This window comes from Budorcas taxicolor, chromosome 4 (assembly GCF_023091745.1).
Source record: "Budorcas taxicolor isolate Tak-1 chromosome 4, Takin1.1, whole genome shotgun sequence".
Classification (NCBI taxonomy): Eukaryota; Metazoa; Chordata; class Mammalia; order Artiodactyla; family Bovidae; genus Budorcas; species Budorcas taxicolor.
This window is the reverse complement of record NC_068913.1, coordinates 65,567,619-65,589,026: the sequence shown is the minus strand read 5'-3', so window position 1 is coordinate 65,589,026 and position 21,408 is coordinate 65,567,619. Positions and strand designations below refer to the sequence as shown.

General features: G+C 38.3%; 1 protein-coding gene across 1 annotated transcript in view; it reads left to right on the top strand.

The window, feature by feature from the left end:
- BBS9 (Bardet-Biedl syndrome 9) overlaps positions 1-21,408 on the top strand; it is a 469,654-nt gene that overhangs the window by 33,264 nt on the left and 414,982 nt on the right. The window contains exon 5 of the mRNA XM_052638544.1: positions 4,137-4,250. Within this exon, the coding sequence (XP_052494504.1) occupies positions 4,137-4,250 (114 nt within the window). The remainder of the gene's footprint in view (positions 1-4,136; positions 4,251-21,408) is intronic.

The following is a 21,408-nucleotide window of genomic DNA, read 5'->3' as shown; positions in this document are numbered from 1 at the left end:
TGAGTAAATCGTTACAGATGTGTGAGCTTAAGCTATACTGATTATGTTCTTTAAAATATTATCTTCTAAAAATTGTGTACTTCCTAGGCATTTGACGTATTTATAGAATTTTAACATTTGCCATGAGAGGGCAAAAAGATGTCTCTTTGCTTTTGATAGGGTTGCATAATCTAGTTTGGTTATTTAATACAATGAACCTTTTACTCTGTAGTGGCTTTTATTAATATTTCATTTAACATTGTTAGATTTGTCAGCAGTTATGTATGTAAAATTGGGCCAAAACCTGTTTTCAAGGTGACCTTTGATTGTCCAGAGAGTTTTTTTTTTGTTTAAATTAGCTCTTGTTTAAATAAGGCAGCAAAAATGTTCTAATATCCATTTACTTTCTAATCAATGAAACTTTATATGAACTTTAGTTCTATGTAGACTATTATGGGCTTCCCTGGTGGCTCAGATGGTAAAGCGTCTGCCTGCAATGTGGGAGACCCGGGTTAATAAACATTTATTGTATTCAATCTGTATATCCAAGGACAAAACTTATGTAAGTAATTTTAATCTTACGTCACTGATGCTTCTTTAGAAAAAATGATCAGAATTTTTAGATTTTCAGGTACTACCTTTATTCCAAGTTGGTATTGAAGGAAGATAAATTGTTTTGTTCTCCCTAGTTGCACTGTTATATTTTCAAGTGCAATTACCTGAAATTTAAAAGCTTACCAGTGCATTTGGAGCTTTCCAGTACATAAGTCCTAGTGTCATTTCATGCAAGTTTGTTTAAATATTGACTGCTGACCCTTGTGTTCACTGATGTTTTGGCTAGCAGGTATGCATGATACATTCCTTTCTTGGAGGGGTCCCTCTCATTTTAGGTGCAGAATGAAATTTGGAATTTCTGTAGGGAAGAACCAGAAGTTTCTTGGAATGTTTTCCTGGTTTCTTAGAGGCTAGAACTGTCCTTAGGTCAATGCTATGAGTTATGTTTTTAGAGTTTTTGGTTTTTGCCCTTGTGGCTGGTATGGTAGTGATTATCACCAGTTTCTGTGGACTTTACTGACTTTATTGCCATTTAGGTTCCAGAAAGCTTTCATCTCCTTTCAGGTTTAGCTGGCAAATTTGAGCCTTTCTTTTTAAAAAAAAAAAATTCTATTGATGTGTGTTCTATTCTTAGCATTTTCAGGGGCATAGATCTGTGTAGAAAATGTTTTCTTCCAAGAAATCCTTGCCTGTTAGTTTTTTCTCTTTCAACCCTTCACCTTCCAAATGAGGAAGAACAGGCCAGGGAGAGAAAGGTGGGGGGTTGAAATTATGTGTGTGTGTGTATACATATATATATATATATGTCCATGAAAAAGTGAAATTCAGCGTTAGTCGCTCAGTCCTGTCTGACACTTTGTGACCCCATGGACTGTGGCCCACCAGGTTCCTCTGTCCATGGAATTCTCCAGGCAAGAATACTAGAGTGGGTTGCCATTTCCTTCTCCAGGAAATTTTCCCGGCCCGGGAATTGAACCCAGGTCTCCTGCATTGCAGGTGGATTCTTTACCGTCTCAGCCATTAGGGAAGTCCTTTGTATATGTGTGTGTGTGTGTGTGTATATGTATAGTTGATTTATAATATTATGTTAATATTTGCTATACAGCAAAGTGATTCATTTATATATACACACACATTATTTTTTAATATTTTTGTCCATTATGGTTTATCAGAGGATATTGAATAGAGTTCCCTGTGCTATACAGTAGGGTCTTGTTGTTTATTCATTCTGTACTTAATAGTTTGCATTTGCTAACCCTAAACTCCCAGTCTATCCCTCCTCAGGAAATTTTTTTTTTTTTAACTTGTCATTGGCTTACCTGTTTCCCTGGAAGTTGTTAAATGGTGGAAAACCAGGTGCCAGGATATATAGTGCTGGCTCAGAAGATCTGATTTGAGTACTGTGTCCTTTGTCAGCTATGTGATTTTGGGGGAAATTTATTAAATTTTTTTTAAACTTACAGTGCCTCAGTTCTAAAATGGAAGTAGAAATCCTTCTGTTCTTGCAACCTCAGTGAACATTGGTAAATCCTTCTGGACAAAAACAAAACAAAAAACCCCCACAAATGCTCACATATAAATCTGTATACACATACATACAGACTGACATATATATGTAGATTGTTTTAATTATCTAATGTTATTGAGTTTGGAACTATTTCATTTTCTTTGTGATATTTATAATTTTTTCTTTAACTTTTGCATTTTTGACTGAATGACAAAGATGCTTCTTAATGGAATATGTTGCATTTAGAATAATTTTTCTTTCCAATACAGTTTCTAATCATAATGTTCTTGCCTGATCACTAGGATATAACTCTAACTGTATATACTCTAGAAAGCCCGACAACTAGAGAGTAAAATACAGATAATCTTTTCTCATTCGGAATGAACCAGGAAGTAATTATAGCATATATGATCTGTTAAATGCAAAGAAAGTTTTTTTTTTTTTTAAGGAGATTTTTCTTTTTTGTTGTTGTTCAGTCAGTAAGTCACGTCCAACTCTTTGCAGCCCCGTGGACTGCAGAATACCAGGCTCCTCTGTCCTCCACTGTCTCCAGGAGTTTGCTCAAATTCGTGTCCATTGAATCTGTGATGCTGTCTAACCATCTCATCCTCTGCCGCCCTTTTCTCCTTTTGCTTTCAACCTTTCCTAGCATCAGTGTCTTTTCCAGTGAGTTGGCTCTTTGCATCAGGTGGCCAAAGTATTGGAGCTTCAGCTTCAATGACAGTCTTTCCAATCAGTATTCGGGGTTCATTTCCTTTAGGATAGACTGGTTTGATCTCCTTGAAGTCCAAGGGACTCTCAAGAGTCTTCTCCAGCACCACAGTTTGACAGAATCAATTCTTCCACACTCAGTCTTCTTTATGGTCCAACTCTCATATCCATACATGACTACTGGAAAAACCATAGCTTTGACTATAGGGACCTTTGTTGGCAAAGTGATATCTTTGCTTTTTATTTATTTATTTATTTTTAATTCTTACTTGATATTTTTTTTTTTAACTTTTTATTTGTACTTTATTTTACTTTACAATACTGTATTGGTTTTGCCATACATTGACATGAATCCACCACGGGTGTACATGCGATCCCAAATATGAACCCTCCTCCCATGCTTTTTAATATGCTGTCTAGGTTTGTCATAGTTTTTCTTCCAAGGAGCAATCATCTTTTAATTTCATAGTTGCAGTCTCTATCCACAGTGATTTTGGAGCCCAAGAAAATAAAATGTCACTGCTTCCACTTTTTCTCCTTCTATTTGCCATGAAGTGATGGGACTGGATACCTTGATTTTAGTTTTTTGAGTGTTGTTTTAAGCCAACATTTTCACTCTCCTCTTTCAGCCTCATCTAGAAGCTTTCAGTTCTTCACTTTGCCTTTAGAATGGTATCATCTGCATATCTGAGGTTGATATTTCTCCCGGCAGTCTTGATTCCAGCTTGTGATTCATCCAGCCTGGCATTTTGCATGATATACTCTGTATATATGTCAAATAAGCAGAATGACAATATATAGTCTTGTCATACTCCTTTCCCAGTTTTGAACCAGTCAGTTGTAGACTTCAAAGAAAACATTGTCCTAGTTACTTGCTGAGGGATGCTTTAGATCTCTCTAGTAAGTTAGAACATAATGTATTAGGGGCTTGAATATTTTGAGAGTTGGCACAGAAAATTGAATTGCTTGATAGTGTGGGGAATATTTTTCTTAGACACTTTGAGTCATGTCTTTTCTGTTTCATTATTATATGTGAAGGGAACTTAACCTCATTTATTTCAGAACTGAAGTTGGAAGATTTTGTTGGTATTTAAATAATTACACTTTACTCAGACATAATGGAAATAGATAATAAAATAGATAATAAAATGTCACCCAGGGTGGTATTTCATCTAATGGTATAATCTAGCTGAGACTTAAATTGTTCTAACTGTGCTGGCATTCTTTGTCATCAGTATACTAAGTATTCATGATACATAATGCTTTAGTGCTTTGTCATTTTAAATTTCACTGAAATTGAATTACTTGGAATTGGTACAGGTGATGAGATATTAATACTTTTTAATATAAACAAATACAAAGCAGTTTTCTTTTTTATTTTTAGGAACCTTGGGTAATGTGGAACATGGGAACCAGTATCAGATCAAATTAATGTATGAACATAATCTTCAGAGAACAGCCTGCAATATGACTTATGGATCATTTGGTGGTGTGAAAGGTAATTTGTATTTAATCATGAGCATGCTGTTGTAAGGACCAGAATATTTGGCCATATGAAAATGGAGGATTATGTGGTATGAATCCCAGAGTTAAACATATTTTATTGAAACCTTTGTATTAAAATACTTGGGCAAAGTAATAAAAAAAGAAAACTCCAAACATTGGATATATATGATTTTCATATAGCCTGCACTTTTATGTGGTCTACAGAAATATTTCTGAAACTGCCTTTTCTTTAAGTTTTATCTTTTATACATGAGTTGACTGAAGTTGAGCTTTTCTGTGGTGAGCTGTGTGCCTGCCTCTCTCACTGGAAGAAGGGGTTGATTTCTTCATTGATGGAAGAAGGGGTTGATTTCTTCATTGATGGATGTCCCTGCTCTACTTGGTAGAGGCAGGATGAAGCTGTAGACCCCTGTCCCCACCTCACCCACCTCCAGGGCCACTGTGCACGTTGTAGAAATTGTTTTTAAACCAGGGCGTAAGGGGCTGGTGGAGACTGAAATGCAGACCTGATCCTGCTCATCTGGCCATGTGTGCTGGCCCGGAATAAATATCCCTAGAGAAAGGGAGCCTTTCCTAAATTTCACAAAGACATTACCTTTACCAAGTCCGGGCTCAGTGAGGCTGTGTTCCTTCTACCCTGGGAGTATCTTTCTCTAATTAGCACAAGGGCTACCACCCTAGTTCCACCCTAGCTTCTTGAGTTACCAGGGCTTGATGCTTGCTTCTCTACCCTGTGATTGTTGGCGTGGGAGGATTATTTATGATTAAAGTTCTCTCACTTCACTATGACAGGGTGATAAAGGAGCTGCTGGTGCTGAAGGGAGGATAGGAAGCCAGGTGGTGACACTTGCCTGTGTGATTTTGGGTATATGTCTGTAGGGGGGGCACCTGCTGAACATGCAGCCTGTGGGGTCGCGAAGAGTCGGACATGACTGAGCGACTTCCCTTTCACTTTTCACTTTTGTGCATTGGAGTAGGCAATGGCAACCCACTCCAGTACTGTTGCCTGGAAAATCCCATGGACAGAGGAGCCTGGTAGGCTGCAGTCCATGGGGTCGCGAAGAGTCGGACATGACTGAGCAACTTCCCTTTCACTTTTCAGTTTTATGCACTGGAGAAGGAAATGGCAACCCACTCCAGTGTTCTTGCCTGGAGAATCCCAGGGACAGGGGAGCCTGGTGGGCTGCCGTCTATGGGGTCACACACAGTCAGACATGACTGAAGTGACTTAGCAGAGTAGCAGCAGCAGCTGAACATGTAACTAGGGATTTTATAATATAGCTCTCTTTAGGCTCAAATTTTTGAGCTATTGTTTAACTATTGTGTTAGTGGGCTTCCTTGGTGGCTCAGATGGTAAAAAATTTGCCTGCAGTTCGGCAGACCTGGCTTCGATCCTTGGATTGGGAAGATCCCTGGAGAAGGAAACAGTTACCCACTCCAGTATTCTGGCCTGGAGAATTCCATGGACAGAGTAGCCTGGTGGGCTACAGTCCATACGGTTGCAAAGAGTCGGACATGACTGAAAGACTTTCACTTTCATTGTGTTAATAAAAAGTAGGTTATCTATGTTGGATTTTTCTTTAGTGACATGAAAAAATATCTTTATTTTGGAAATATCCTTCATTCATGTATAAAGGTAAAAGCAAGAATATTTTGGGTAATGGGCTTCCCTGGTGGCTCAGATGGTGAAAGAATCTGCCTACAATGCAGGAGACCCTGGTTCAATCCCTGGGTTGGGAAGATCCCTGCAGAAGGGAATGGCAACCCACTGCAGTATTCTTGCCTGGGCAATCCCATGGATAGAGGAGCCTGACCTGCTACAGTCTATTGGGTCACAAAGAGTCAGACACCACTAAGCTACTGATACTTTCACTTTCACACTTTCAATGTATAAATAAATGTTTTGTGTAATTAAAGTGATATGAAACAAAACATGTGGCTGTATTGCAGTATTGCTTAACTTGAGTAACACGAATGTTTGAAGAATATGGGAGATGCCTAGAGTTAGCTGAAAAGAGGCGAGAAAAAGTGAAAATTTGATGAGAAGCTAACTTCTGTGAGGCATCCCCTTCCCAACTTAAGCTTTCTACTGTTCTTTAAAAAAATGTCTGATATGATCAGGGGACCAAGTCTCCCTTGTTTAATGAACTGTTTTCAATGTTCTTTCTGCTGCGAAACCGTGCAAAGAAAAATTACTAAATTCTGTACAGCTGGAGTCAAAAGATATTATATGAGAAAAGAGTGCTTTGGGTAAATGAAAGTAAGTTTTTATTTTTTGATAGCATGAAGACAATTATTTATTTAATTTTTAAAACTCTTAATTGAAGGATAATTGCTTTACAGTATAGTGTTGATTTCTACCAAATATCAACATGAATCAGCCATAGGTTTACCCATAAGACAATTACTTATTTTTAAAAAGATAGTTCTTTGGATCACATGTCAATTGTTATCCTGCACTGATTGCACTGTCCTTTTAGTTTTATTACCAGACCAAGTTAACCTAATTAAAATAAAAATTTTTAAATAAATTCCTTGCTTCTGTGTGACATTTTTGCTAGATTCAGTAATGCACTTTCAAAGTAATTAGAGTTACTAGTTTTGAAAACAATAGTTAAGTTTGTACTTATATATCTTCTCTTAGTTCTGAAATTCTGCCTTATATTTAAAAAGTCCCTTTTGAAAAAATAAGAGACAGTTATGATGTTTCTTACTTTCCTATGGTTAAACAGAATATTTCCCAGTTTGAAAGAGAGAGAGATCTTAGTAGCAGAAGCAATTATTCTGTTTCATGGGTTTGGAACACATAATATCTTTGAGATAGCTTAAAAAAACCAATGGAGTGGTAAATCAGTAAAAATGAGCCATTTGGGGTGAGTGGCAGGCGGGATGGGGAGTTACTGCTAATGGCTACAAGGTTTCTTCTTTGGGGATGAGGAAAATGATCTCAAATTAAATTACAGTGATGGCTGCATAGCTCTATAAATACAGTGAAAAGTGTTGAGTTGTATAATTTTAAGAGGTGGTAAGTAAATTGTATCTTAATTGTAAAACTGTTAAAAAAAATTATCCGTGGGATAAAACTTGCCGCTAGAGAGGTGGTAGCACAGTCCGTGCATCCTGCTGATGTACAGAACTTGTGGCTTCAGAACTGTGAAAATGTTCTTGAATGCTGATAGGTGGTTTATGGGAATGTTATTAGGAAGTGATCCAAAATGTGAAAAAGTCTGGTCAAGCTTCTATATAATTATTTCCTTCTTCTTTCTGTCCTCCCTCCCTTCTTTTTATTTATAAATGTATTTATTTATAATATAGAAAAATTATAAGTGATCTAAATGAGTAGTGGAGGAGAATGATTAAGTTTTGATTCATAGATTCAGTAGGTTATTGTGAAGCTGTTAAGATTAAGTTTGGTTTGCTGTGGTGAACATCTTTGAACGTAAATCTTTGTCTGTGTTTCTGATTATTTCCCTAGGACTGAATGTAGAAGTGGAGTTATTGAGTTAGAAGGTTAAAAAAATACTTTTTTTTTTTTTTCTCAGAAAAGCACCCCTGCAAACTATATAAATAAATTGTAAAAAGTATAGAACTTAGAAAGAAGAGAGTAAAAGTCACTCTCACTTAAATAGAAAAGAAAGCCTATTTTCTGAGCCTGATGTCGCTCGTATGTGTCTAATGTGCACCTTTACAGGAGAGAGTGGGTCAATGTTTTAATCTGAAGTCTTCCCTAGACTCGTTCTTTTTCTTTTTTTGATCTAAGTTTAAAAAAGGAAATTAAAAATTCTTGTCTTTTATCTTACTCTGTATTTAAGATGTCTTCTTGTGGAATTATTAAGTTAGGTAATTGTGTTAGTAGTCCTCAAGAAAGGAGTTAAGCAAAAAGAAAACCTAGCAGCATTTCAAACAAATGTGTTTAAAATACTGGAAGACAACACAGGGAAATTTATTTGGTGTGTGTAGTAGAATGAACTACCACTAGATGGCAGTCCTCTACAACCGCAGGCTTTAGTTGGCTCTGAATACAAAGGTATGGTAAGAAATCATTAAGGGAGGAATTGTTATTCCAAATAATACCTAGCCTTCTTCAGGCTGCAAAAGAGCAATGGAGTGGTTCTTAAAAAAATTATTATAGATAATATCTCAGGATACAATGAAAAAATGCCTTCTAGCTGTGCTCAAATTTTGATTTGCTTCTGAATCATAGTGGAATCTTGATGAAATTGTAGGTCTGAACTCTGTAAGTCTGAAACTGGACCTCAGAGTTTGAATTTCTGACAGTTTCCCGACTGATGCCAAATTGCAGAGATCTAGCGGTTTGCTGTCATTCTGCATCTACCAAGTGCTTATTCCCTGCCAGGCAGTGTCCTAGGTGCTTTACAGGTTGAGTAACTTAAGATATACTTAGTAAATGGTAGAGCAGGGATTCCAACCCAGGCTTTCTGCTTCTAGAAACTTGTGGTTTTAATCATACTAAACTGGGACATCTAGGCTGTGAGTACTACTTCCTAATTTGGGAAAAATCTTTGCTATCAGAAAGATGTGTATTTGGTTTGACTAAAGTTGGTGTATAACTTTGATTCTTCATAGATTATGGAAAAACATGTTGGGTAATTTCTGGGTCAGATATTTGCTTTCTCAATTTCCTTTTTTTGGTTGATGATGCTTTGGTTTATAAGAAAAGTACCTCTTAAAATTTTTATCAGAGCAGTTATATATGGGGGAGAGGGTAATATATTATTTGAAATTAGCAAAAGAGTAATTGGGCTTCCCTGGTGGCTCAGACAGTAAAGAATCTGCCTATAATGCAGGAGACTGGAGTTCAGTCCTTGGGTGGGGAAGATCCCCTGGAGAAGGGAATGGCTACCCACTCCAGTATTCTTGCCTGGAGAATTCCATGGACAGAGGAGGCTGGCAGGCTTACAGTCTATGGGATCGCAAAGAGTTGGACATGACTGAACAACTAACACTTTCACTTTTTCAGAGTAATTATTGTTTTTTTCTAGCTTTTTTTTTTTGGTTTGTTTTGTTTGCTGGCTTGTCAAGAAAATCTTTCAAAAACACCCTTTATCAGTTCAGTTCAGTCCAGTCGCTCAGTTGTGTCTGACTCTTTGCGACCCCACGAACTGCAGCATGCCAGGCCTCCCTGTCCATCACTAATTTCTGGAGTCCACCCAAACCCATGTCCATCGAGTCGGTGACGCCATCCAACCATCTCATCCTCTGTCGTCCCCTTCTCCTCCTGCCCTCAATCGTTCCCAGCATCAGGGTCTTTTCAAACGAGTCAGCTCTTCGCATCAGGTGATCAAAGTATTGGAGTTTCAGGACTGGTTGGATCTCCTTGCAGTCGAAACTCAAAGGAGCATTCACTGATGCAGGAAGGTTTGCTTTTACCTCAAGCTGTGTTGCAGTGTCTGTTCATGAGGAGGAAGTGGTAAAGAAATAGGAAATCTAGTTTTAACTACTTGAAGAATATTTGCCTAATAGCTTCTATTATTCAAACTACTACCTACCATTCCAGAATATAAATTAGAAGTCTTTTCATATTATACTTTTTAGAGGGGAAATGATTGAAATATGCAATATTAGTGGCTATATTTGGCTTATTTTGCCCCCCCAGAGGAGTGTGGAAGATGTATTTGAAGTTAAAATGTTTATAGTTTGCTTTTAATCTAAGCTGTTTTTTGAAGAAACTTGTGACTCTGGGTTTTTGTAAAAATGATTGCTGTTGTTGTTCAGTCGCTCAGTCCTGTCCGACTCTTTGTGACCCCATGGACAGCAGCACGCCAGGCTTCCCTGTCCTTCACCATCTCCTGGAGTTTGCTCATGTCCATTGAGTTGGTGATGCCATCCAACCATCTCCTCCTCTGTTGTCCCCTTCTCCTCCTGCCTTCAGTCTTTCCCAGCATCAGGGTCTTTTCTAATGAGTCAGCTCTTTGCATCAGGTGGCCAGAATATTGGCGCTTCAGCTTCAGCATGAAAAGGTAAAAATGGTAATCTTTTCAGGAAACTCAAACAGGGGGCTCTGTATCAACCTAGAGGGGTAGGCTGAGGAGGGAGATGGGAGGGAGATTCAAAAGGGAGAGGATATATGTATACCTATGGTTGATTCATGTTGAGGTTTGACAGAAAAGAGCAAAATTCTGTAAAGTAATTATCCTTCAATAAAAAATAAATTAATTAAAAATTTATTTGATTAAAAAATGGCAATCTTTACTTTTTATACTGTTGACAAGTTAATGCTTGCAAAATGTAGTGAGTGGCATAAGCATGAACAATCAAATTATATAGTTTGGAAATCAAATCAATTTTAAAAAGCTGGGTTTGAATTGATTTAAAAATGTTACTAAAATTGATGTTATTTATTTTGTTTGGTAATTTGAACTCTGCTGTTTTTGAAAAAAGGAACAAGTGATATTTCTGCCCAATTTCCCTCTGCTTTTGTTTCATTGTGTCACTACAACTTCCAATGGTTGTTGACATGGTACTTTACCTAATTAAGATAAGCTTGCCATTTCAGAATAGCATTTGGACAAGGATAACGTTAATGTTTACTAACAAAAAGTCAGTAGTGGAGTGATGAAAGAACATTATTGTTTTAAAGTCGACAACTGTGTGTACTTAGCTTGGTAAAATATGATACTTTGTATAGTCTGTGTAATGTATCTTGCTACTATCAAGATAAGTTTGCAAGAATTTCCTTTACTCATAATGTGACTTAGAGACCCTATAGTTATATCCTCACTTACCAAAAATGTTTCCTGTAGGGCTGAGACGAGTTGACGAACTTTATAATGTGTAGGGATCTTTCAGATGTGTGACAAGGACAATGGGAAGAAAGAGTTGATTTGTTAGAGACGTGTGGGAAATTCAGGCGCTAGAGCAAGTGTGGTGTTAACTGCGTCATCTCTCTCTCTGGGTGTTTGTCCATCCACTCATGCAAGTTTCTCAGAATGGAAAGATTATGGTATCTCTGAGGATACAAAATGCAATCATGATCTGATGAACAAAATGACTTCTATGATATTTTGTTGAAAGATTTAACTTGAACACATTTTTGTTTGAAAAATTACCCTGGATTATGATGGGTCAGCTTTGTTCCTTAAAACCTTGCCCCATCATATAAACTTGTGCTTTTTAGTCATTTTGAATTATTGCCATCTCTTCATAATGACTTGTGGTTTATTTTAAAAAAGGCTTTTTAATACTTCAGTAGTGACTATAACCACCATCTGGTTCTTTCTTCAATTTTTAATCTCCAACATTTTTGCTTCTTTGCTCTCATTTTTTTGTATTTATCTTCTATTTATTTACTCTTTGTATTTATCTATACTTTTATTATTGTAAGAACAATGAACATGAAATCTACTTTTATTTATTTATTTTTTTATTGCAAGAAAAATTTTATTTTTTAATTTAAATTTATTTATTTTAATTGGAGGCCAATTTACTTTACAATATTGTATTGGTTTTGCCATACATCAACATGAATCTACCATGGGTGTACACGTATTCCCCATCCTGAACCCCCCCTCCCTCTTCCCTCCCCATACCATCCCTCTGGGTCATCCCAGTGCACCAGCCCCAAGCATCCTGTATCCTGCATTGAACCTGGACTGGCGATTCTTATATGATATTATACATGTTTCAGTGCCATTCTCCCAAATCATCCCACCCTCTCCCTCTCCCACAGAGTCCAAAAGACTGTTCTATACATCTGTGTCTCTTTTGCTGTCTCACATACAGGGTTATCGTTACCATCTTTCTAAATTCCATATATATGTGTTAGTATACTGTATTGGTATTTTTCTTTCTGGCTTGCTTCACTCTATAATAGTCTCCAGTTTCATCCACCACATTAGAACTGATTCAAATGTATTCCTTTTAATGGCTGAGTAATACTCCATTGTGTATATGTGAAATCTACTTTTAAAATGAATTGTAAAAAATTTAAGATAATTGACATACATTATATTAGTCTCATGTGTACAGCAGAAATGATCTGATATTTGTATCTCTTAGATTTAAAAACATAACACAGTAGTCTGCTCTAATTTTTAAAATTAATTTTCTTGATCATAAATTTTTGTTTTTCAGGGGGCTATGTATATTTGGAGTTTACCTTGTAACAGTTAGCTCAAGATTGAAAGAAATATTACTATCAAAACCCACAACTTCCCAATTTCTGGATAGGCCACAGTTCTGCTTTTCCATTGGGTGTGCTTCTTTTTTCTTTCCAATCTTGCCTTTGGTACAACTGAGAATTCTTTTGATTGCAGTTGACAGTTGGCTTAAGCAGGAGTCAGAAATTTACTGGCTCTCATCATCTGGGCCTTCAATGTGATCAGATCTGGTTTCACTCTTCTCATCTCTTGCTTTTGTTCCCTTGGACAACCTATTTCCCCTGGTAACGAGATGGCTATAGCAGCTCTAAATCTTACTTCTCAGATTCTAGTCCATGTGAAAACGTGCCTGCTTTCCTCCAAAAAGCTCAGCACAGCTCTCTTTCCAATTCTGTGGCTGGGGTTGGGCATCTTGCAATTGTCATTGTCACCAAAGGAATGTGGTTACATTTGGGTCAGAGTTACTTGATACTTATGGTCAGTTTTCCTGTTACAAATGGGCTTTGAGTTCACTGGCAGCCTGCTGTGAGGATGTAAACAATGTAGCATGCCTTCCCTTTTGGTTATTGCTGTTCAGTTGCTCAGTTATGTCCGATGGACTGCAGCATGCCAGGCTTTCTTGTCCGTCACCATCTCTTGGAGCTTGCTGAAACTCATGTCCATTGAGTTGGTGATGCCATCCAACCATCTTGTCCTCTGTTGTCCCCTTCTCCTCCTGCCTTCAATCTTCCCCAGCGTCAGGATCTTTTCCAATGCAGATAAGTTTCCCACATTGATTTGAATCTATGCACCCTTTATATTCTTGCCACCTCTTCTTAATATCTTCTGCTTCTGTTAGGTCCAGACCATTTCTGTCCTTTATCAAGCCCATCTTTGCATGAAATGTTCCCTTGGTATCTCTAATTTTCTTGAAGAGATCTCTAGTCTTTCCCATTCTGTTGTTTTCCTCTATTTCTTTGCATTGATCGCTGAAGAAGGCTTTCTTATCTCTCCTTGCTACTCTTTGGAACTCTGCATTCAGATGCTTATATCTTTCCTTTTCTCCTTTGCTTTTCGCCTCTCTTCTTTTCACAGCTATTTGTAAGGCCTCCCCAGACAGCCATTTTGCTTTTTTGCATTTCTTTTCCATGGAGATGGTCTCGATCCCTGTGTCCTATAGTATGTCACGAACCTCATTCCATAGTTCATCAGGCACTCTGTCTATCAGATCTAGGCCCTTAAATCTATTTCTCACTTCCACTGTATAATCATAAGGGATTTGATTTAGATCATACCTGAATGGTCTAGCGGTTTTCCCTGCTTTCTTCGATTTGAGTCTGAATTTGGCAATAAGGAGTTCATGATCTGAGCCACAGTCAGCTCCTGGTCTTGTTTTTGTTGACTGTATAGAGCTTCTCCATCTTTGGCTGCAAAGAATATAATCAATCTGATTTCGGTGTTGACCATCTGGTGATGTCCATGTGTAATCTTCTCTTGTGTTGTTGGAAGAGGGTGTTTGCTATGACCAGTGCATTTTCTTGGCAAAACTCTATTAGTCTTTGCCCTGCTTCATTCCGCATTCCAAGGCCAAATTTGCCTGTTACTCCAGGTGTTTCTTGACTTCCTACTTTTGCATTCCAGTCCCCTATAATGAAAAGGACATCTTTTTTGTGTGTTACTTCTAAAAGGTCTTGTAGGTCTTCATAAAACTGTTAAACTTCAGCTTCTTCAGCGTTACTGGTTGGGGCATAGACTTGGATAACTGTGATATTGAATGGTTTGCCTTGGAGACGAACAGAGATCATTCTGTTGTTTTTGAGATTGCATCCAAGTACTGCATTTTGGACTCTTTTGTTGACCATGATGACTACTCCATTTCTTCTGGGGGATTCCTGCCTGCAGTAGTAGATATAATGGTCATCTGAGTTAAATTCACCCATTCCAGTCCATTTTAGTTCGTTGATTCCTAGAATGTCGACATTCACTCTTGCCATCGTTTGTTTGACTGCTTCCAATTTGCCTTGATTCATGGACCTGACATTCCAGGTTCCTATGCAAAATTGCTCTTTACAGCATTGGACCTTGCTTCTATCACCAGTCACATCCACAGCTGGGTATTGTTTTTGCTTTGGCTTCATTCCTTCATTCTTTCTGGAGTTATTTCTCCACTGATCTCCAGTAGCATATTGGGCGCCTACTGACCTGGGGAGTTCCTCGTTCAGTATCCTATCATTTTGCCTTTTCATACTGTTCATGGGTTCTCAAGGCAAGAATACTGAAGTGGTTTGCCATTCCCTTCTCCAGTGGACCACATTCTGTCAGACCTCTCCACCATGACCCACCTGTCTTGCAAAGAAATAGAGGAAAAGAACAGAATGGGAAAGACTAGAGATCTCTTGAAGAAAAATAGAGATACCAAGGGAACATTTCATGCAAAGATGGGCTCGATAAAGGACAGAAATGGTCTGGACCTAACAGAAGTAGAAGATATTAAGAAGAGGTGGCAAGAATACACAGAAGAACAGTACAAAAAAGATCTTCATGACCCAGATAATCATGATGGTGTGATCACTAATCTAGAGCCAGACATCCTGGAATGTGAAGTCAAGTGGGCCTTGGAAAGGCATCGCTATGAACAAAGCTAGTGGAGGTGATGGAATTCCAGTTGAGCTGTTTCAAATCCTGAAAGATAATGCTGTGAAAGTGCTGTACTCAATATGCCAGCAAATTTGGAAAACTCAGCAGTGGCCACAGGACTGGAAAAGGTCAGTTTTCATTCCAATCCCAAAGAAAGGTAATGCCAAAGAATGCTCAAACTACCGCACAGTTGTGCTCATCTCACACGCTCGTAAAGTAATGCTCAAAATTCTCCAAGCCAGGCTTTAGCAATACGTGAACCGTGAACTCCCTGATGTTCAAGCTGGTTTTCGAAAAGGCAGAGGAACCAGAGATCAAATTGCCAACATCCGCTGGATCATGGAAAAAGCAAGAGAGTTCCAGAAAAACATCTATTTCTGCTTTATTGACTATGCCAAAGCCTTTGACTGTGTGGATCACAATAAACTGTGGAAAATTCTGAAAGAGATGGGAATACCAGACCACCTGACCTGCCTCTTGAGAAACCTATATGCAGGTCAGGAAGCAGCAATTAGAACTGAACATGGAACAACAGACTGGTTCCAAATAGGAAAAGGAGTACATCAAGGCTGTATATTGTCACCCTGCTTATTTAATTTATATGCAGAGTACATCATGAGAAACACCGGACTGGAAGAAACACAAGCTGGAATCAAGATTGCTGGGAGAAATATCAATAACCTCAGATATGCAGATGACACCACCCTTATGGCAGAAAGTGAAGAGGAACTAAAAAGCCTCTTGATGAAAGTGAAAGAGGAGAGTGAAAAAGCTGGCTTAAAGCTCAATATTCAGAAAATGAAGATCATGGCATCCGGTCCCATCACTCCATGGGAAATAGATGGGGAAACTGTGGAAATAGTGTCAGACTTGATTTTTTGGGGCTCCAAAATCACTGCAGATGGTGACTGCAGCCATGAAATGAAAAGACGCTTACTCCTTGGAAGAAAAGTTATGACCAACCTAGATAGTATATTGAAAAGCAGAGACATTACTTTGCCGACCAAGGTCCGTCTAATCAAGGCTATGGTTTTTCCAGTGGTCATGTATGGATGTGAGAGTTGGACTGTGAAGAAGGCTGAGCGCCGAAGAATTGATGCTTTTGAACTGTGGTGTTGGAGAAGACTCTTGAGAGTCCCTTGGACTGCAAGGAGATCCAACCAGTCCATTCTGAAGGAGATCAGCCCTGGGTGTTCTTTGGAAGGAATGATGCTAAAGCTGAAACTCCAGTACTTTGGCCACCTCATGCGAAGAGTTGACTCATTGGAAAAGACTCTGATGCTGGGAGGGATTGGGGGCAGGAGGAGAAGGGGACGACCGAGGATGAGATGGCTGGATGGCATCACGGACTCGATGGACGAGAGTCTGAGTGAACTCCGCGAGTTGGTGATGGACAGGGAGGCCTGGCGTGCTGTGATTCATGGGATCGTAGAGTCATTCACGGCTGAGCGACTGAACTGAGTGAACTGAACCCTTTATATCCTGGGAAAGCCCTTTTGAGGTGCACAGAGGGTGTGTCCAGTCACAGCTCAGGGTCTTTAGCAGCAGTGTCTGCAGGTGGATGAGGACTATCCTGTATCACTACTCTGGGACTGATGGGGAGCATGGGTGGCGGCACTTCTAATGGTGCCCTCTGCTGATTCTCAGTTCTGTTGTCTTCATCTGTCTTTCATATATCATCTTTCCCTTTCCCTCTCTCCCTGCCTTTTTTTGGTAGTGCATTTGTGGAATTGCCAGGGCAGTCTCCTTTTATCTTGCTCAGGTATAGCTGAGCTAACTCTGGGTCAGTTCGCTTTTTTATGGTGCTGGTGAATTTTCCTTGCCTCTACTCCCTCCCAACCGGAGATGAATTTGTTTTCCTTTTGGGCACACTATTTTGAGGGCTGGATGTGGCTCAGTGGGCATCTGTGGCTGTGGCAGCGACACTGGACCATCTGGCCTCAGCCCTGTCTTTTATGGTTTTGTTAATTATCTTGAATCACTGTTTACTCCACCTGGATGGTCTGTAACTTGTTATCTTTGAAGATGGGTATCCTCAGGCTTTGCATTTTCCCTGTGCTGACTTCCTCCCTCACTCCCCCTCTTTCTCCCATCCCCCATCTTTCCTCTGGCCCCTGGTGGGTATGTGTGAGGCCTCTCTAGCCCATCTTCCCCTCTCTATACTCATCATTGTTGGAAATATTTAGTGTGACTGATGTTTTTATGGTCTATGGCCTTTACTGCTGTTTTTCTTTTGGCAGAAAAACACCAACACGGTGAAGTTTGTTTTTCTTGTCTGGTAGCAAGGGGATGTGGTAAAGGTAGAGCTTTTGTTATTCTGGGCATTTCCATTTCTCCGGGCTGTCTACACCCCTTCTGCGTCTGTCTTTCCCTAAATTTGGGAGCCTTAGTAAGGTTTTCAGAATTTTGTTGTTTGCAACCTCACCACCCCTCCTTCTTATGAGTTTGGATTTAGCACCTTCACAAAATGCATGACGTCTAGCCCCGAAGACTCTCAGAAACATCTGCATTTCTTGATGGGCACCATTTTACATTTCTTTTGTTCCACTGCTGCTGGTGTATGTTTACTATTCTTTTTTTTTTTTTTTAATTATTTAGTTATTTATATTTTTGTTTAGTCCACAATGCTACATTTTTGAAAGGATTTTTTGAAAGTAGTCCCCAGACTGCCAGATTTGAAGAATGGATGTTTATCCTAAAAATTCTTGTGGATTCAACAGTTGAGTTGTTTGGATGATTCTGGTAGACTCCTGGATAGAGGATCTTCTATTTCTATTATTTGAGCTATTTATTTAGTATGGATTAATTTCTTTGTACTTGATGTGAACGTCTTTTTTCCAGGTTGTTCTTGGCTTTTCAATTGTGTGTGTATGTACGTGTTTCATTGTGGTCAAACATTCCTTTCCTGTCAATTTATTCTATTTGTTTTACGCTTAGATCTCTCCCTTGCAGAGTTTTGATGTTTTACTTATCTATAGAGAAGACTGTAAGGAGAAAGTTAATATTATTATCTTCTCTATGTTGTGTTATTGCATATAACCCTGTAAAATAGGTAACTTAATTACCACTTCCCAGATTGGGAAACAAGCTCACAGACCATAAGTGTCTTGCTGCAAGTCATAGGAGGCCTTTGAATCCAGAGCTATCGGATTCTAAAGCCTGGTTATTTCTAATACGTTACCTCTTATTTAATTACCTTCCTATTTAGAGAGAGGATTTATGTGAACTGTGAGAGAGATAGGAGAGGGAAGCTCTTCTGTAAGCCTAATGAGGGCAGAGACCATGTCTTTTGTTCATCATTGTGTATCTCATGTCCTGCACAGTCCTTGGCACATCTAAATAAGTATTTTTTGGGTGAATAAACCTAAATAGCTATGTAACTGAGCAGGGCCAATGTCATGCACAGCAGGCTTTCAAGTTTATTTTTCAGAAACAAATGTTAGCCTGGTGTCCTCATTCTAGCCAACTTCTGAGTTTTGTTTTCTTCTGTAACAAACATGTGTTGAATATCTACTGCAACACATGGGTCACGATAGTTACTGTTCACCACCACAGTGGTAACACTGGAGGTGATTACCTAGACTTCCTGGGTTCACCTTTGCTAAATTTATTTCCCAATATGCCAGTGAGGTAACACCTATACAACACAAGCTTCCCAGTAGGAATAACCAGTTTTTTCATCATCTTGGAGTTGTTTTTCTATCCTTAAGTCATCCTTTTGTTATTAATGTTTCCCAGCATAAAATGTGATATTCAAAATTATTTGAGTATTTGTGATAGTGTTCACAGATCAAAAAGTTTTTAGTTTTCAAATTATCTAAATTATTTAATATTTAGTATAAAAGACATTTCTTGTCTTTAATCCTTTTATCTCTTTTTGTGCCTTGTAAAAGCTCATTTGCCTTTAATTCTTCCAGTTTTAAAATTTTGCTTTGATTTTTTCCAGTCAAATGGAACTTCAGAAAAAATAGAATTTTGATCAATGAAAGGTTGATGTCAGAGTGTAGATATAATATGGGCAGGGTATGGGTTATAAATGTCTGACAACACAGTAGTCCTGCATTTGTGACTGAAACGGAAAGTACTACATATATAAAAGGCTCAATATGTTTGGGAATATAGTTGTCAGTAAAGGAGGCGAACAGATTTTACTAATAATATATATGAGTATGGTGGAATATTTTTTAAATTGTAAAATGACTTCTGTAAGCTTGTATGGGATTATATTGTCACATAAATAAAAATTCATGAATTCTTTGGAATAAAAAGCCTGCCAACGAAAATAGTGAATTGAAGAATAAGTCAAGTCACCTTTGCCTCATTTTGAGGCAACCCGCAATAATCAGATCCTCAGCCTTCAAATAATAACTTATAATTGTCTAAACTGGAGCCTTTTTCTTGTCTGCCAAGGAAACGTATGAGTGGCCACATGCGGTTGCTGAGAGGCTGTGCTTTCCGAAGCCATCTGAATTCTTTGATTGCCATCCAGAGAGTGAACCGATATGCTCAAGTGGAGTGAATGAGCATCCAGAACGCAACCTTGCTTTTTTTTTGTGCAGGGATGTTAGTGCTAATAGAAGATTAATGCTATTTTCCTTATAAGAAAGAAATCAAAGGATAATGTTTTGATAACTCTTGTCTCACTAGTGAACCACATGGCTCCTATTTTCTAGTAGATTTGGTTGAAATGTTGGAGCATCATGCTGTGGAAGAATCCCTGTGCTCTGCTGACTCCTACTCCTTGCTTAAGCATTAAAGTATAGGTGTTTTATAATGTTGGAGTACTTCCCTCGTTTGTTCTTAAGATCCTTTATGGATCCACAGTGAAGTCGGAAGATCAAGGGGATGATAGGATTGATGTTCATCCTGTGCTGACTTTTCTTATATATATAGTATTCATTTATAAAATCCCTGGTCCAAGACCCATAAAACAATGTTGCTTTCAAATAGCTTTTTCCTGTGTATTATGTTTTATAAAACCTTTAGTTCCTGGGGGAATGTTATAAAGAGAGTTCCCTGTAGTCTGCAATTTCATTTTTTACGCGATTATTTATAAAGTTGTTACTTTCCCTGAGAGGTGAATTCTGATTCCCTCCATACATACGCTATAGAAATTTAGTGGTTAAATGCCTCCTTGCCTACTATGACTAAGGGGGGAAAGGTTGAAAAGAGTTATTTGAAGTTTTTTGGTGTTTTAAAAAAAAAAACGTTCTTTCATGGTGGCCGAATGCCAAGGCTGGAAAAGTGTTACGGGAATGTCTGTGGTCAGGACTGCCTTTGACGAGAGAATGGTTAAATATGGTAATCTTGATAGGATTTGACAGCCATTTTTGATTCTATATATGGTTCATCATGGTCCCCTTCTAAGAGTGAAATAACTAAGCTATTAAATTATTTTACCTAATTGGAAGGAAAATGATTACCAAAAAACTACTTTATTCAGATGTCACAGTGATATAGAGGGTTCCAACAGTTTACAACATTTGTCTACAAAACATATTGTCATGGGAAATGAACCATGTTCCCCACCCCTGAGTCTCTCTTAAATTAAGTTGATTCATTAACTCTTTTCCATTCTACATGGAAACTCTTGCTTACAGATTTAAATTCTAAAGCACAAGGTAGAGATATATGTTAATGCTTAATATGAAAAACAAATAGTTGACTATGACTATGTTAAAAGTATTTTCAAAGTGCATTAGTAGTACTCTGTGTAGAGGTTATACATATAAAATGAATTTTAAGTAGATTATCTTTTTGATGGACATTTGGGTGGTTTCCAGTTTTTGACTGAAATGAATAAAGCTGCCATGAACATTCTTTTATAATTCTTTATGTGGACAGTACAAAAATAAATGTCAGACAAATATACGATGATTTTTAAAATTATACTACAACAATTTTCTCCAGTCTTTTTGTGATTAAATTTTAAAAAGACATTCAAGATTGAGTTATAATATTAGTAAGCATGCTTTATGTGCAAGAGTAGTATTGTATGTGTTTACTTCTCAAACATTAAAGAATATAAAAGGTGTACCTTCAGTATTTCATGTAGTACATAATTTAAGTCACTTCTGACTAATTTAGAGTATCAGAAATCATTAAGATTATCATATCAGAATAAGTCCTTCACCTTATAGTAATATTTGGAGTATATATATTGCTGCCTAAGTTAAGAATAATCAGGGTTTTTGCCTTTTAGAATTGTTTATTTCAGGCTGCCCTGGGTCTTTGCTGGGCACGGGCTTTCTCTAGTTTTGGCGAGTGGGCACTGTGCTCTAGTTGCAGGGCCCCGGCTCCTCATTGCTGTGGGTTCTCCTGTTGCATAGCACGGGCCCTAGGCTCAGGGGCTTCGGTAGTTGCAGGGCATGGGCTTAGGTGCCCCACAGCATGTGCGATCTTCTGAGACCAGGG